Source organism: Canis aureus, chromosome 30 (genome assembly GCF_053574225.1).
Source record: "Canis aureus isolate CA01 chromosome 30, VMU_Caureus_v.1.0, whole genome shotgun sequence".
NCBI lineage: Eukaryota > Metazoa > Chordata > Mammalia > Carnivora > Canidae > Canis > Canis aureus.
The window spans coordinates 44055180-44068871 of record NC_135640.1 but is presented as its reverse complement, the minus strand read 5'-3'; the positions used below and the strand labels follow the sequence as shown (position 1 = coordinate 44068871).

Sequence of the window (13692 nt, the reverse complement as noted above, 5' to 3'; positions counted from 1 at the left end):
CATGACGCACATTCAAGTCCTTGTGACCTCAGGGGAGTGAGATCACTCAGGTCGACCTCTGAGCACAGTGACATTCAGTCAGAGATTAATAAGAAAAAATACCTAGAAAATTCCACCTTTGGAAATTAAGCCACAATTTCTAAATAGCCCTGGGACAGCAGAAGAACTCATAATGGGAATTAGAAAATACTAGGAACCGGGAGGTACTGAAAATAAATCAAAACATGCTGTTGCCGCCGCAGCAGCTCTAGAGGAGAAAGCAAGGGTGCGCGCAGCAGGAGAGGAAAGAAGCTGCAACTCCACCGCCAGAGCAGCCACCCCCGTGGACGCGAATCCCGAGCCCGCCCAGACGGCCCGAGAGAAACCGAGGCTGGGGGTGCTGAGCTGTGCGCCAGGGCGACCGACAGAGCCGTAAACGGAGAGCAGGTTCCTTCCACCGGACGCAGCAAGTGTAACCTTAAGGAAAATAATGTCGAATCGGACAAAATAAAACTTAAGAACTTCCGTTTATCAAAATAGAGAGAAGACTAAGCCACGGAGCAGGTGTTCGCAGAACAAGCCTATGAAGGGCTTCGAGCCGGGCCTGCCAAGGACGTCGAGCTGAGGACCCTGGCTCCGGGAGCCCCACGGCGGCTGTGCACCCAAGGGGAACGTGTGGGCCCACATGCACCACCTGGCGCACCTGCTGGGGCTGGCCCGGGAGGCCACCCGCTGGCCACCCGCTGACCACCGGTGGGGCAGGACGTGGCGGGAACCCGCGGCAACACGGGGTCGGGGCTCACAGGTGCCCGTGAGCTGAGCGACGCCCACAGTGAGGGACAGGGCCCAGATGGCACCGGCCCGGCGGCTTCAACGGCCCCAGGGCTGGATGTCCCCCAGCCCAGCGGCCTCCCCCCTGGGACCTGGAGACCCGGCCCAGTCCCCGGGCAGCCGCCTTCTGCGGGGCTCTTCCCCGGAAGGGTGCAAGTCCGTCCTGGGGCCCCCCTCGAGGCCTAAGCACCTCCCAAACACCTGCTCCTAACGGCCCCCCGCCGGGAGCCTCAGCCTAGGAGTGTGGGCGGCACAAGCTTTGGGCTCCAGAGGCGGCCTGTGTGCCCCACCGGCCCCAGGAAGCTGCGTCACCGGGGGCACCACCCTTGGAGGCACTGCGTGCCGGGCACTTGGGGCGGCCGCTCGCGGCTGACGGTCTCGCTCGAGTGCTTGTTACAGGAGATGCACACCTGCACACCTGTCACGTGGTTGGGATATACCGTTCATATTGCAATGTAAAGTCAACTAAAAATCAAAACAATACTCACCAAAAGACGTAGACCTGGACCTACAGGCAGGGACGTTCCTTCACACCAGGTGAGAAAGGCTACAAAGCAGCACACACGGTAGGACCCGCTTGCCAACACAGCACACGCACATGGAAACGGGATACACGCCAACACTCATTTCTTTAAAAATATTTATTGAGTATGTGCTATGCGCCAACACATAATTTACGTGGAAGACATCTCTACGACTGTACTATCCATGCAGAGTCCCGTCACATGCATCGCCGCCTCCAGGCCCTGCACGGCTTTGGGGCGCCCACCTTCGCACGACAGGGAGGGACCCGGGCAGCAAGGACACCATGACACATGATGCGTGAACAGCCACTTTCACAGGAGTACAAGGTTGATGCGCGTGTGCCCTACGAGTTGAGATCTAGACCTAGCTTAGGGACACGGTGCCACCGACTCGGCCACGAGCCAGACTGTGGACACCTGGGGACATAGCCTACTTCTAGAGCACAGACACGGGCAGTGACAGGGGTGACGGGTCCCCGCCGAGCCCCACGCGGCGCCTGTGGAGGCCCCGAGGAAGGGAGCGCACACGCACACGGGTGTCCCGCCGCCGGGCAGGGGAGCTCGCGGGCCACAGGAACACGGGCTCACATCCAAGCGCGTCTCCGCCCGGCTCGTTCCTGCAGCACCTGCTTCCCACAACTTCGACCATCATCTCCAGATGGGAAAGACCTTCTCTCCAACCTGAAAACAGACAAAGCAAATCAGTCCTAATAAACCGCTTGAGTGTGACTCACACGCAGCACCTCCTGATGACGACTCAGGATCGCACCAAAGAGCTTCAGGTGGAGAAGTTTTCTTAATGACCAACATTAAGACTTTGACATAAAATTGGCACAAAACAGGTAGGAGACCAGAGGAGAACCGTCGTGTCCCCTCTGCCGTCCTGCACCAGGTGTGGGAACGGCGGCCCGGCCCGCTCTCCACCGGGGCCTCCTGCACACGGGAAGGGTGCCCCTGGGCTGGGCCCCTGCCCTCAGACTCACCTTCCTGCCCCCATTTCCTGTTCTACCAATAACAGCACCCACTTCCCGTGAGGAGGATGAGAAAGCAGCGCAGGCGCGCGAGGCCGAGGCTGTGGCACCGCGACCGCCAGGCCCGTCTCCCAGCACCAGCGCCCAGCACCCACCCTGCGGCACGAGCCTTACTTTCTGCGATGTGGGGTCTTGTGTGGAAGTGACGGACCAGCTGAGCGCCACGGACATGTGCCTCCTCCACACAGGGTTTCTCTGCAACACAACCGAGCCTGTGACCACATCTCCCGAGAGCACGGACACGGGCTCGTCCATCATAAACAGCACCTGCTTCCAGTGGGTGGTTCTGCAAGAAACGGGGCACGTGTCACCTCTGTGGGGCGGACCCCCAGGCTCCCCCGCGGGGCAGACGCACCAGGCCCACAGCGAGGCCTCTGTGGGCGCCAGGGACTGGGCCGCAGCCCAGCGAGCACGCAGCTCTAGGTGCTCCCAGGCCCCCGCACCCTGGCACGGGGCGTCTACCACGTCCCTGCCCGGTCCCTAGGCTGCCAACGCCGAGTTCTAGTTTCCGCAGTGCAGGAAGGCCGCTGCCCCTGGGAGTCGGGCTGGAGGGGGTGTGGCAAGTGCGACATCTGGGACAAACGGTCATGCTCCGTGCTCTCCGGGTTCTGCAGGCCCTGAGGACACAGCTCCACGGCCTCGTGGTCATGCTCAGGCCTCACGTCCCTCCGGCCCCAGGCACCATGAGGGCCCCTGTCCCCACGTCCCAGAGCGCTGCCGGGGCTCGGCATCTGCCTGCCCCACCCCACCGTGTGCGGGCGCACGACCCCGGGGCCTGAGTTCCCGCCCTCGACTGGCGACAGCTCACATCTGTGCGCCGGGACCGGGAAGGGCGGCCGGAGGCCTGGCCCCGCCACCTCCACGGATGCTCCGGCCAACAGCCTGGCTCCTGTGGTGCGGACGGACGTGAGGCCCCGAGGACCCCCGCTGCAGCCAGTGTTGACCCGAGCAGCGGGCACCTACCGCACAGGCCCACGGAGGCCCCATGAAGGCAGCGCTGCGCCGGGCTGCTGGGTCCAGCTCCGAGGCCGACCGCAGCGCCCGGCACGCCCGAGCAGCGAGCAGCGCCAAGATGCTACTGCACAGAAGTGTCCCAGGGGCGGCTGGGGGCTCAGTCGGGGGAGCGTCTGCCTTCGGCTCACGGATGACCCCGGGGCCTGGGATCGAGTCCCACATCGGGCTCCCTGCTCAGCGGGGCGTCTGCCTCTCCCTCCCCTACCCCTGCCCTCTGCTCGTGTGCTCTCTCGCCCACTCTCTCCCTCAAATAAAATCTTTTAAAAAAATTTGTCTCAAGAAACACTGACCTTCCTCAAGAAAGTCTTGGGGAGTTAAAAGCCCCTACAATTCCACGGGTTGTGCTTGTATTAGACCATGAGAAGCTGAAGCAGCGTCCAGGGCAACTGAGGCAGGCAAAGTGCGCTCCGCCCGTTCATGCAGGGGTCAGAGGGCAAGCAGGGCAGCCCAGGGCAGGGGCGGGTGGGGCACAGTCCCGGTCCCCCGCCCACCGCCCGCACACGCTGCTGCCTCCCCGACGGCAGTGTGGCAGGGGACCTGCACCCGCTCCTCCCGGGGCAGTGGAGCCCCTGCGGGTGCTGCACACTTACGGGTGAAATGGGCCTGTGCTCAGCACCAGCTGCGGCTCGTCCTCCTCCAGGCTCTGGAACCGGACACTGAACCAGGCCGTGAATCCATGCAGCGTGCCGGCCTTCCTGATCTCAAAGTGCAGCTCGCCTTTCATGGTCTGTTCAGGCAACGATAAGGAAGGGACGCAGCTCCTGTGAGCGCGTGACAGCAGGCGGCGAGGGCTCCGGGGCAGGAACTAGCAGCTGTCCCCGCCAGCCCTGCTCAGATGCCGCTGCACTGCCCGGCCCCATGTCTAGTCCAGTAACTGTGGATGCAACTTGCTAGTGTCGCCAAACACAGCAAACCTGCTCCTAGGGAAAGAACTGCTAAAGCTGGCAGCACAAATTCACATGCGGCAGATAATCAGAAAAGGTTTCAAGTAACGTGGGCCTCATTTGCCTCATTTTCTGGCCCCATATTTGAGTGGAATCCTATTTCTTCTCAACTCTTGGCATAAAGAACCGGGCCTCTATACTGCGAAACTAAGTGCAGAGCCAACAGCTCAGCTCCCGGCTGAGCTCCAGGGGGTTCCAGGGACCTGCTCCCAAGCTCTGCACCTCCGAGCACACCCTTAAAATGAGACCCTCCTGAATGCACACGCACCACCTCGTGGCAACAGGGGGAATGTAAGAGTAAGAATTAAAAATTTTGTCATCCAGGGCAGCACAACTTAGAAAAAAAATTTTAACTTGAAATCCTTGAAGAAACTAGATATAATTTATTAGAATCTCAAGATGCTGAAAATATTAAACATAAATATAAAAATGACTGATGATGTTAAAGAGGTCCGTGAAAAAATAGTGTAAAAATACAAAATCAGAGCATAAAAAAGACAAGACTCAGGGAAAATCAAAGGCAAGGTTCCTCAATCTGTGTATTCTCACAGAGTCTGGTACGTGCGCCGCCCACTTAGCCTCCGGCGCTCTCACCTCCAGGTCAGCGATCTGCACGGTTCTCATGTCCAGCTGCAGGATGGTGCACGGTTCAGACAGACAGTCTTCTGGCTTCAAAATGTGGTTGTACTTGGGCTTCGAAAAAAACTCCTTAATCGCTAAAGATCTAGGGAAAAAGTCAAAGGAGTTGCTCAGAGGCGTGAACCAACAGCTCAGGTTCTGACACACGCACCCGCTTTGTCTCCAGCGTGAGCAGGAATTCCACGCCACCGTGTGCGGCACGAGGGCCCCAAGGCAGGGCCGGGGGTCCCTGGGGCGGCCCGCTGAGCGTGCGCTGTGTACGAGCACACCTACACCCTCCTGGTGGGGCCTGAACACACCAACACCCTTCCCACGCAGGCTGCCCGGCCCACCCCACCACCGTGGCTCCGGTCACCGCGGCCCCCTCCCGACACGCGGACAGGAGGTCTGTGGGAGCTGAGCGCCGGGTCACCGCGCAGACACTTGGTCGTCTCACGGCACAAGCAGGGTGAGGACGGTGAGATGTGCACACACGGCCCTGTCTAGGAGGCTCCGTAGGAAATGCTCTGAAGCGGCAGGACTGCGGGCCATGGGCCGATCAGGGCAGCCCTCCCCTGCGCCGGGCGTCCTCCCGCCGTCACCTGCGCTGCTGAGCGCTGTGCCTGCCACAGCCACCTAGTGGCTCCCACGGAAATGCTTCCAAAACTAAGCACAGCAGTGACTTACGAAATGGCAATTAAATGTCAACAACTTAATAAAGATTCCACAGTAGGTACAAATTTTTAATATTTTTCTGATAAAAATAATTGCGCATGTATAAGGAATTGGGAAAATACAGAAAAGTACAAAGAAAAACCTCGAACCCCCTGCCCTGCGTCGGCACCCATCTGTGGTCATATATTCATACGTAGCTTTAGGCAAAGTCGAGGCCATTGTGTACACATGGTTTGGGCATCTCCTGCCCGGGAGGACACACGGCCATGGACGCGGCTTCCCACGTGCGGTACAGGGGCTGGACGGGGGTGGCCTGGACAGTGCGGGCCGCCCACTGCACTCGGCTCCTCCGTCACACCTCAGCCAGACACCACGAACCGCTGTTTTAATTTCATCTTGTTCACTTGGCAAAAACGGCATTTACCCTAATTTGTATTTCAATCACTAATGTTGCAATTTTTTCAAATATTTATTGGTGATTTTATTTAGTTCTGTGACTTGCCTTTTCCTGTGACTTGCCTCTAATTTCACCGGATAGTCCTCGTCTCCTGACTCTAGGGTCTGTCACCTGTCACCTGGCGCCTTGCTCCAAGCACTCGCTGCCCTTTTCAGTCACGTGTGCTGCCGCCACGCGGATGCTGACAACTCCCAGACTCAGGCCAGGGCCGCCTTCTCTCTGTGAACTTCCCGTCTGACCCCGACACACGGGCCCCACAGATCCTGTCGCTGATGCGGATGTTCTCACACACAACTCCTCAATCCACATAGGGTTACACTTCAATGCACAGCGTGAGAGGAGACATTTCGAGGGCTCACCAAGGGCCACGACCCCTATGCCACTGCTGCTTTCCTGCCTCGGGGCCACCGTGACCCCATCTCCGCGGCTCTGCCCGATACCTGGCCCGTGGCAGCCTCCTGACTGCTCGATGGTAGCCCTTCCCGGCCCTTCCTGCCCGCTCTCCCCGGACCAGCGGCTCTGCCGGGGCCTCTCCTCCTCCCTCGGGGTTCAGAGTGCAGCCCTTACCTTTGTGTTACTAGGTCTTGTTTTGAATCAACAAAAATCAAAAAGGCCCAGAGGCGCCCGCCTTGCTGCCAACTCCCCACGTGGGCATCCAGCAGGTGCCGCGGCCCCCTGCCCTCGCGGTGTGGGACAGGCCTCCCCAAGTTCCTGACAGCGGGGCCCTCCCCTCGCTGCCGGGGCTGACAGCACCACGGCACACCGGCCTGTCCCCATGCCCTAGAAGGGGCGACACGGGAATGAGGAGAGCAGCCACTCTGGAGCACTGCCTCCTTCGCAAACTGCCAGCAGTGGCTTCACAGATACATCTTCTGATCCTTTAAAAACGTACAGCTCTTAGTAGGAACAGACATTTGCGGGCTGGCAAGGGCCCCGTGTTTAACCACGGCCACACTTTCCCTCCAGACTTGAGAACTCAGACTGCAAAAGGCGCGTCAGTGCCCGTCCCATGCGTCACCGTCACCGGTGCGAAGCACGAAGGCCACCACGCGAGGTTCCCAGGCCCAGGAGGGAGGGAGGGTGGGAGGGTGGTGACCGGGTCACAGGGAGCCCGCGGCCGCACTCACTTGAGGGCGCTGAGGTTGAACTCGTAGGCGTTGTCCCAGAACAGGACCTTGCTGCGGTAGTCCCGGTCGGCGCTGCAGGGCACCAGGTGCAGGGCGGCCGTGGTTGGCCAGATGATGCCGTCCTCCTTCAGCCACACGTCCCGGGCGTACAGGATCGACTCAATCATGAACTCAAACTGCACAGGAGGAGACACACGGGGACAAGGTGACCGAGGCCCGCGTCTGACAGGCAACCTGGGAGGGCAGATCTCGGACCCGCACGCCAGCGGGGGCGCCAGTCCCCTCCACGGCCCGGGGTGCAGTCACGCGAGCTCCCCCCTGGACCCGGCAGCAGCCAGGAGAGCCCGCACCCTCGCCCCCTCCCTCGCCCCGAAGTGCTGCAGGGTTTTAACTGTCAAACCATGCAAGTTTGGCCTGGGGTACTCTCAGAATTTTCATGAGTCGGTAAGTTGACTGACATCACTTCTTAAAAACATGAAACATTAAAGCAGGAGTGCCACGGAGGTTCACCTGGTACCTAAGTCAGAAGAGCAGCCCAACACCGCCTCACACCCCTTGGAATGCACCGGACAGACGGGGATCGGGGCCGTTCACAGCCCCGAGGAGCCAGCCTTCGTGTCTGAACCAGTGTGCCGGGGAGTACGGCTCAGGCCAGAGGCACTTCATCCTGCAGCTGATGGGAAGCCCCAAGAGGGGTTTTTTCTTTAATTTAGAAGTAATTCAGTATGAAAAGATTTAGAAAACTCAGAAAAGCACAAAAATAAAAGTCATGCATAAACTCAGCACCCAAATGGAACCACTGTTTGGCAGTTTATCCTCAAGGACTCTTCTTCACCTACACATACATGCACTCATGGGAAAATTACATACATATAATTTTTATTTTTTTTAATTATCACTAATAAATCAGTTAGTCTATAAATTTTATAAATTTTAATGCTTGGGGATCCCTGGGTGGCTCAGCAGTTTGGCGCCTGCCTTTGGCCCAGGGCGTGGTCCTGGAGTCCCAGGATCAAGTCCCGCATTGGGCTCTTGCATGGAGCCTGCTTCTCCCTCTGCCTGTGTCTCTGCCTCTCTCTCTCTCTCTCTCTCTGTGTCTCTCTCTAATGAATACATAAATAAAATCTTTTTTAAAAAATTAAAAAAATAAATTTTAATGCTTGTATGGCTCTGAGTAACCAGAAGCAAAATCAGGATACAGAACAGGAACCCCAAAACACTCCTCGTGATTGCTTCTGTGGTCGCCTCTTCCCACCACCTCCAACCTCTGGAAACCACTAACAGGCCTCCCTGTGGTTTTGTCTTGAGAATGCGGCATAAATAGAATCATATAATATGTAATCTTTTGAGACTGGCTTCTTTCACTCATAATATCAACTTTTTCATAGGCTAAAAGGTTCTGTCCTGTGCTTTCTATCCTGTTCAGTTTACCTGTCTTTCCTTGTTACAGTATCACAGTGTTTTAACTCTCTATGTAACTTTAATTATGCCAGTCTAATGTCTCTGGGGTTTGTCCATGATATCTGTATATCAATAGTTCATTCCTTATTGCCCGGTAGTATTCCACTTGTGTGTGGACCACAGTTGTTTATCCAATCACCTGTTGAAGGACACTTGGGTTGTTTCCAGTTTTTGGCAATCATAATTAGAGCTAGTATAAATATTCACATACAGGTTTTTGTGTGAGCACAGCTTGTGTTTCTCCAGTGTAAATACTCAGAAGTGTAATAACTGGGTCATATAGTAAATGTACCCATAAATTTATAAGAAACTGCCAAACTCTCTTCCAGAGTGGCTGTGTGATTACTATGGGTTTTAATTGCTCCATAGCACCTGGTGTTATTGTTTAAAAGTTTAGCCGTTTCATTTTAATTTGTATTTCCCTTATGGCTAATAATGTTTAATGTCTTTTCACATGCTTATTTCTCATCCATATATACACTCTGGTAAAGTATCTGTTCAAGTCTTTTGCCCATTTTTCACTCAGGCTTGTTTACTTTCTTGTTGAATTTTGAGAGTTCTTTGTATATTCAGTATACACATTAGATATGCAATTTGCAAGTATTTTCTTCTAATCTTATCATGCCTTTTCATTTTATTTTATAGAGCGACACTTTTAATATTGATTAAGTCTGGCATATCAACTTTTTCTTTAATGGATCATGCTTCAAAAATCAACTAAAAAGGGCAGCCTAGGTGGCTCAGCGGTTAGGCACCTGCCTTCGGCCCAGGGCGTGATCCTGGAGAGCTGGGACTGAGTCCCATGTCGGGCTCCCTGCGTGGAGCCTGCTTCTCCCTCTGCCTGTGTCTCTGATTCTCTCTTTCTCTCTCTCTCTGTGTCTCTCATGAATAAATAGATGAAATCTTAAAAAAAAAAAAAAAAAGGAATCAACTAAAAACTCCTTGCCTAACCCATGAAGATTTTCTCCCAATATTCCTTCTGAAAGTTTTATAGTCTATGCAATTAGATCTAGAATCAATTTTGAATTAATTTTTTGGTAGAAGGTATGAGGCTTAAAAATGAAGTTCATTCATTTCTTTTTTCTTTCTTTCCTTTTTTCTTTTGTATATGGATGGCCAAATATACCAATATCTTCTAATGAAAAAAAAAATCTTTCCTCCATTAAATTGCTTTTGTTTCCCTGTTAAAAATCAACTGACTCTATTTTTAGAAATCTATTTCTCTATTTTGTTCCACTAAATGTGTCCATCCTTTCACGAATATCACACTGTCTTGACTACTATAGCTTTATGATAAGTTTTACAGTGAAGCATGTAATTCTTCCAATTTTATTCTTTTAAAAACTGTATCCGTTGGGGCACTGAGGTGACTGAGTTGGTTAAGTGTCTGCCTTTGGCTCAGGTCACGATCCCAGGGTCCTGCGATGGAGCACCAAGTCGGGCTCTCTGCTCAGCGGAGAGTCTGCTTCTCCCTCTCCCTCTGCTCCTCCCCCTCTCTCAAATAAATAAATAAATAAAATCTTTTAAAAATCCTATCAGCTATTCTAGTTTCCTTCTACACAGATTTTTACAATGAGCTTGTCTATACTGACAAAAACAATCCTGCTTAGACTTGGATTAGAACTGTATTACAGCTACAGATCAGTTGGAGAAGAGACTCTTTACTAGGTTGTCTTCCAGTCCATGAACACCATGTTTCTCCATTTATATGGGTTTTCTGTGACTTCTTTCATCAGCATCTTATGGTTTTTGGCATACAAAAACTGTATGTGTCTTGCTACCTAACTGTTTCATGTTTGGGGGCCTACTCCAAATGCTTCTCTGTACATTGTAGCATATGAAAATATGACTGCCTTAAAAAATAAAAAAAATTAATTAAAAATATGATGCCTTTTGAATGTTAACCGTACACTCTGTGATCTTCTTAATTTGCCTTTCAGCTCAAGGAAATATTTTGGAGATTCCTTGGAACTTTCTACAAAGACAATCATGTGGTCTGAGGATAGGGATGGTTTATTTCTTTGTTTTCAATCTGTGTGCCTTTTATTTCTTTCATTTTTGCACTGGTTAGGATTTCCAGTACAATGTTGAACAGGAATTGTAGTCATCCCACCTTTTCCTGCTCTTATGGGGAAAGCACTGATCTTTTTTTTTTTTTTAATTTTATTTATTTATGAGAGAGACACAGAGAGAGAGGCAGAAACACAGGCAGAGGAAGAAGCAGGATCCCTGCAGGGAGCCTGACCTGGGACTCAATCCCGGGTCTCCAGGACCACGCCCTGGGCCGATGGCAGCGCGAAACAGCTTAGCCACCAGGGCTGCCTGGCCCTGATACTTTCACCATTAAGTGGCCATATGTTTTTTGTAGATGCCCTTTACCAGATTGAGTAAATTCCTTTCCTCTTTCAAGTTTGTTGAGAATTATGAAGTGAAGCTGAATTTTCCAGCCCAACATACAAGAAGCTTAGAGGTTGTCATTCTGTCCTAACAAGTAAAAAGCAAATGAAAAATCAAGAACTCTTCTTAGACATGTAAGAGGTATTAGGTCACAGTACAATCTGCTCCCTCCAAAATGAGAGAATTAAACAGGCTTATATAGAGAATCACAAATTACTAGAGCAGAAACCTCCCCTGGAACCACACCAACTGTAATTGATGAATTGCTGGAGGTTTGGTGTGGACAACTCTAAGTGTTACACACTCCAGGCAGGCTCAGTCATAAGGGCACCCCCACATGTTTGTGAGTTTTCCCTCCTGGACCTCTACCAGGTTCCCACAGTAAATATCAGAGAAAAATCCCCTGACACTTCTGACAGGACATTGGGAAAGAAACCATTGTGAAATATGCTAGAGTATTCTGTTCTTCCTAATAGGCTCTGTCCTTCGGGGAAACTAGGTAATCAGAGCCTAACCTAACTGAGCTGGGAAAAGGGAAATACTCAACTCCAGACCCCTGTAGCCATCCTGTCCCACCTAAAAGGGTGAAAAGAAACTAAGAAACATTTTTGAAGCTCACGGTTTAGAGCCATAAGTTCACTGAAGGACTGAGACCTAATCATAGGACCAGAGGATGTTTCCACATGCTCCATACTTCACCACCACATTACTAAAAGCCTGTTTAAAGCAGTTCCTTGGGCAGCCCTGGTGGCGCAGTGGTTTAGCGCCGCCTGCAGCCCAGGGTGTGATCCTGGAGACCCTGGATTGAGTCCCGCGTTGGGCTCCCTGCATGGAGCCTGCTTCTCCCTCTGCCTGTGTCTCTGCCCGCCCCCCCCGCCCCGTCTCTCATGAATAAATAAATAAAATCTTTAAAAAAATAAAAAATAAAATAAATAAAAAATGAAGGAAAATAGATTTTCTTAGATAAAGAGAAACTGAGGGAATTTGTTGTCAGGAGACCTGCCTTCCAAGAAACGTTAAAAAGAAGTTCTTTAGAGGGAAGGACATGATACAGACTGAAATATATAAAATTATAAACGAAGAGACATTGCAACTGATATCACACAAATACAAAGGATTGCAATAGACTACTATGAACAATTATATGCCAATAAACTGGATAATCCAGTAGATAAATTCCTAAAAAAACATACAAACTACCACAACAGAATCATGAAAAAACAGAAAACCTGAACAGACCAATTACTAGTAAGGAGATTGAATTAGTAATCAAAAAATTCTCGACCAACAAAAGTCCACAATCAGAGAGCTTCACAGGAGAATTCCACCAAATATTTGAAGATCAATACCAAATCTTCTCAAGCTCTTCTAAAACACCAAAGAGGATGGAACACTTGCAAACTCATTTTACAAGACCAGCATTACCCTGATACCAAAGCCAGATGAGGACACTTTACAAGGAAATTATAGACCAATATCCCTGATGAATATAGATGGAAATAAAAATTAGCAAACTGAATTCAACAGTACATTGAAAGGACCATATGCCTTGATCAAGTGGGATTTATTCCTGGGATGCAAACACACTTCAACATAGTAAATCCATAAATGTGATATACCACATTAACAAAATGAAGAATAAAAATCATATAATTACCTCAATATATGCAGAAAAAAATATCTGATAAAATTCAACTACATTCTGTGATAAAAAAATTTAAAAAACTGAGTATTAGGAAAACATACCACAATAATACCACATAACATAATAAAAGCCATATATGTCATGCCTAGAACTAACACCATACTCAAAAAGCAGAAAGCAAAAAAATAAATAAATAAATAAATAAAAAAAAGGCAGAAAGCTTTCCTGTAAGATCAGGTGAAAGACAAGGATGCCCACTCTCACCACTTTTATTCAACATAGTACTAAAGTCCTAGCCACAGCAATCAGGCAAGAAACAGAAATTTAAAAAGCATTCAAATCAGAAGGAAAGAAGTAAAACTGTATTTGCAGATGACATGACATTATATATAGAAAATCCTAAAGACTCCACCAAAAAAATTGTTAGAACAAACAAATTCAATAAACGTGCAGAATATGACATCAATATACAAAAATCAGTTGCGTTTCTATACACTAACAATGAACTATCAAGAATTAAGAAAATAATCCCATTTACAGTTGCATCAAAAATAATAAAATACCTCAAAATAAATTTAACCAAGGAGGTAAAAGACAATGAAGAAAGAAATTAAAGAAGACACTAATAAATAGAAAGACACCCCCTGTTCATAGATAGGAAGAATTAAAATTGTTTACATGTCCATACTACTCAAAGCAATCTACAGGTTCAATTCAATTCCCATCAAAATTTCAAGGGCATTTTTCACATAAATAAGAAAAGCAATCCAAAGGCTCCAAATAAACATAGCCTCTTCAGAAAGAACAAAGCTTCCTGACATCACGCTTCCTGATTTCAAACTATATTACAAAGCTATCGTATTTAAAACAATATGGTACTGCCATAAAAACAGACACCTAGATCAATGGAACACGACAGAGTCCAGAAATCAGCCCATGCATAATAATCAATTAATTTTCAACAAAGAAGCCAAAAATATATAATGGGG

General features: G+C 50.3%; 1 protein-coding gene across 2 annotated transcripts in view; it reads right to left on the bottom strand.

Moving 5' to 3' along the window:
- Positions 1 to 1848: 1848 nt before the first annotated feature.
- PRMT2 (protein arginine methyltransferase 2) overlaps positions 1849 to 13692 on the bottom strand; it is a 33313-nt gene continuing 21469 nt past the window's right edge. For both annotated transcript variants that reach the window (XM_077879501.1, XM_077879502.1), the window contains exons 7-11: positions 7201 to 7376; positions 4918 to 5047; positions 3970 to 4106; positions 2480 to 2651; positions 1849 to 2015 (exon numbers count right to left, since the gene is read on the bottom strand). In XM_077879501.1, coding sequence (XP_077735627.1) covers positions 1983 to 2015; positions 2480 to 2651; positions 3970 to 4106; positions 4918 to 5047; positions 7201 to 7376 — 648 coding nt within the window. In that variant the 3' untranslated portion in view covers positions 1849 to 1982. The remainder of the gene's footprint in view (positions 2016 to 2479; positions 2652 to 3969; positions 4107 to 4917; positions 5048 to 7200; positions 7377 to 13692) is intronic.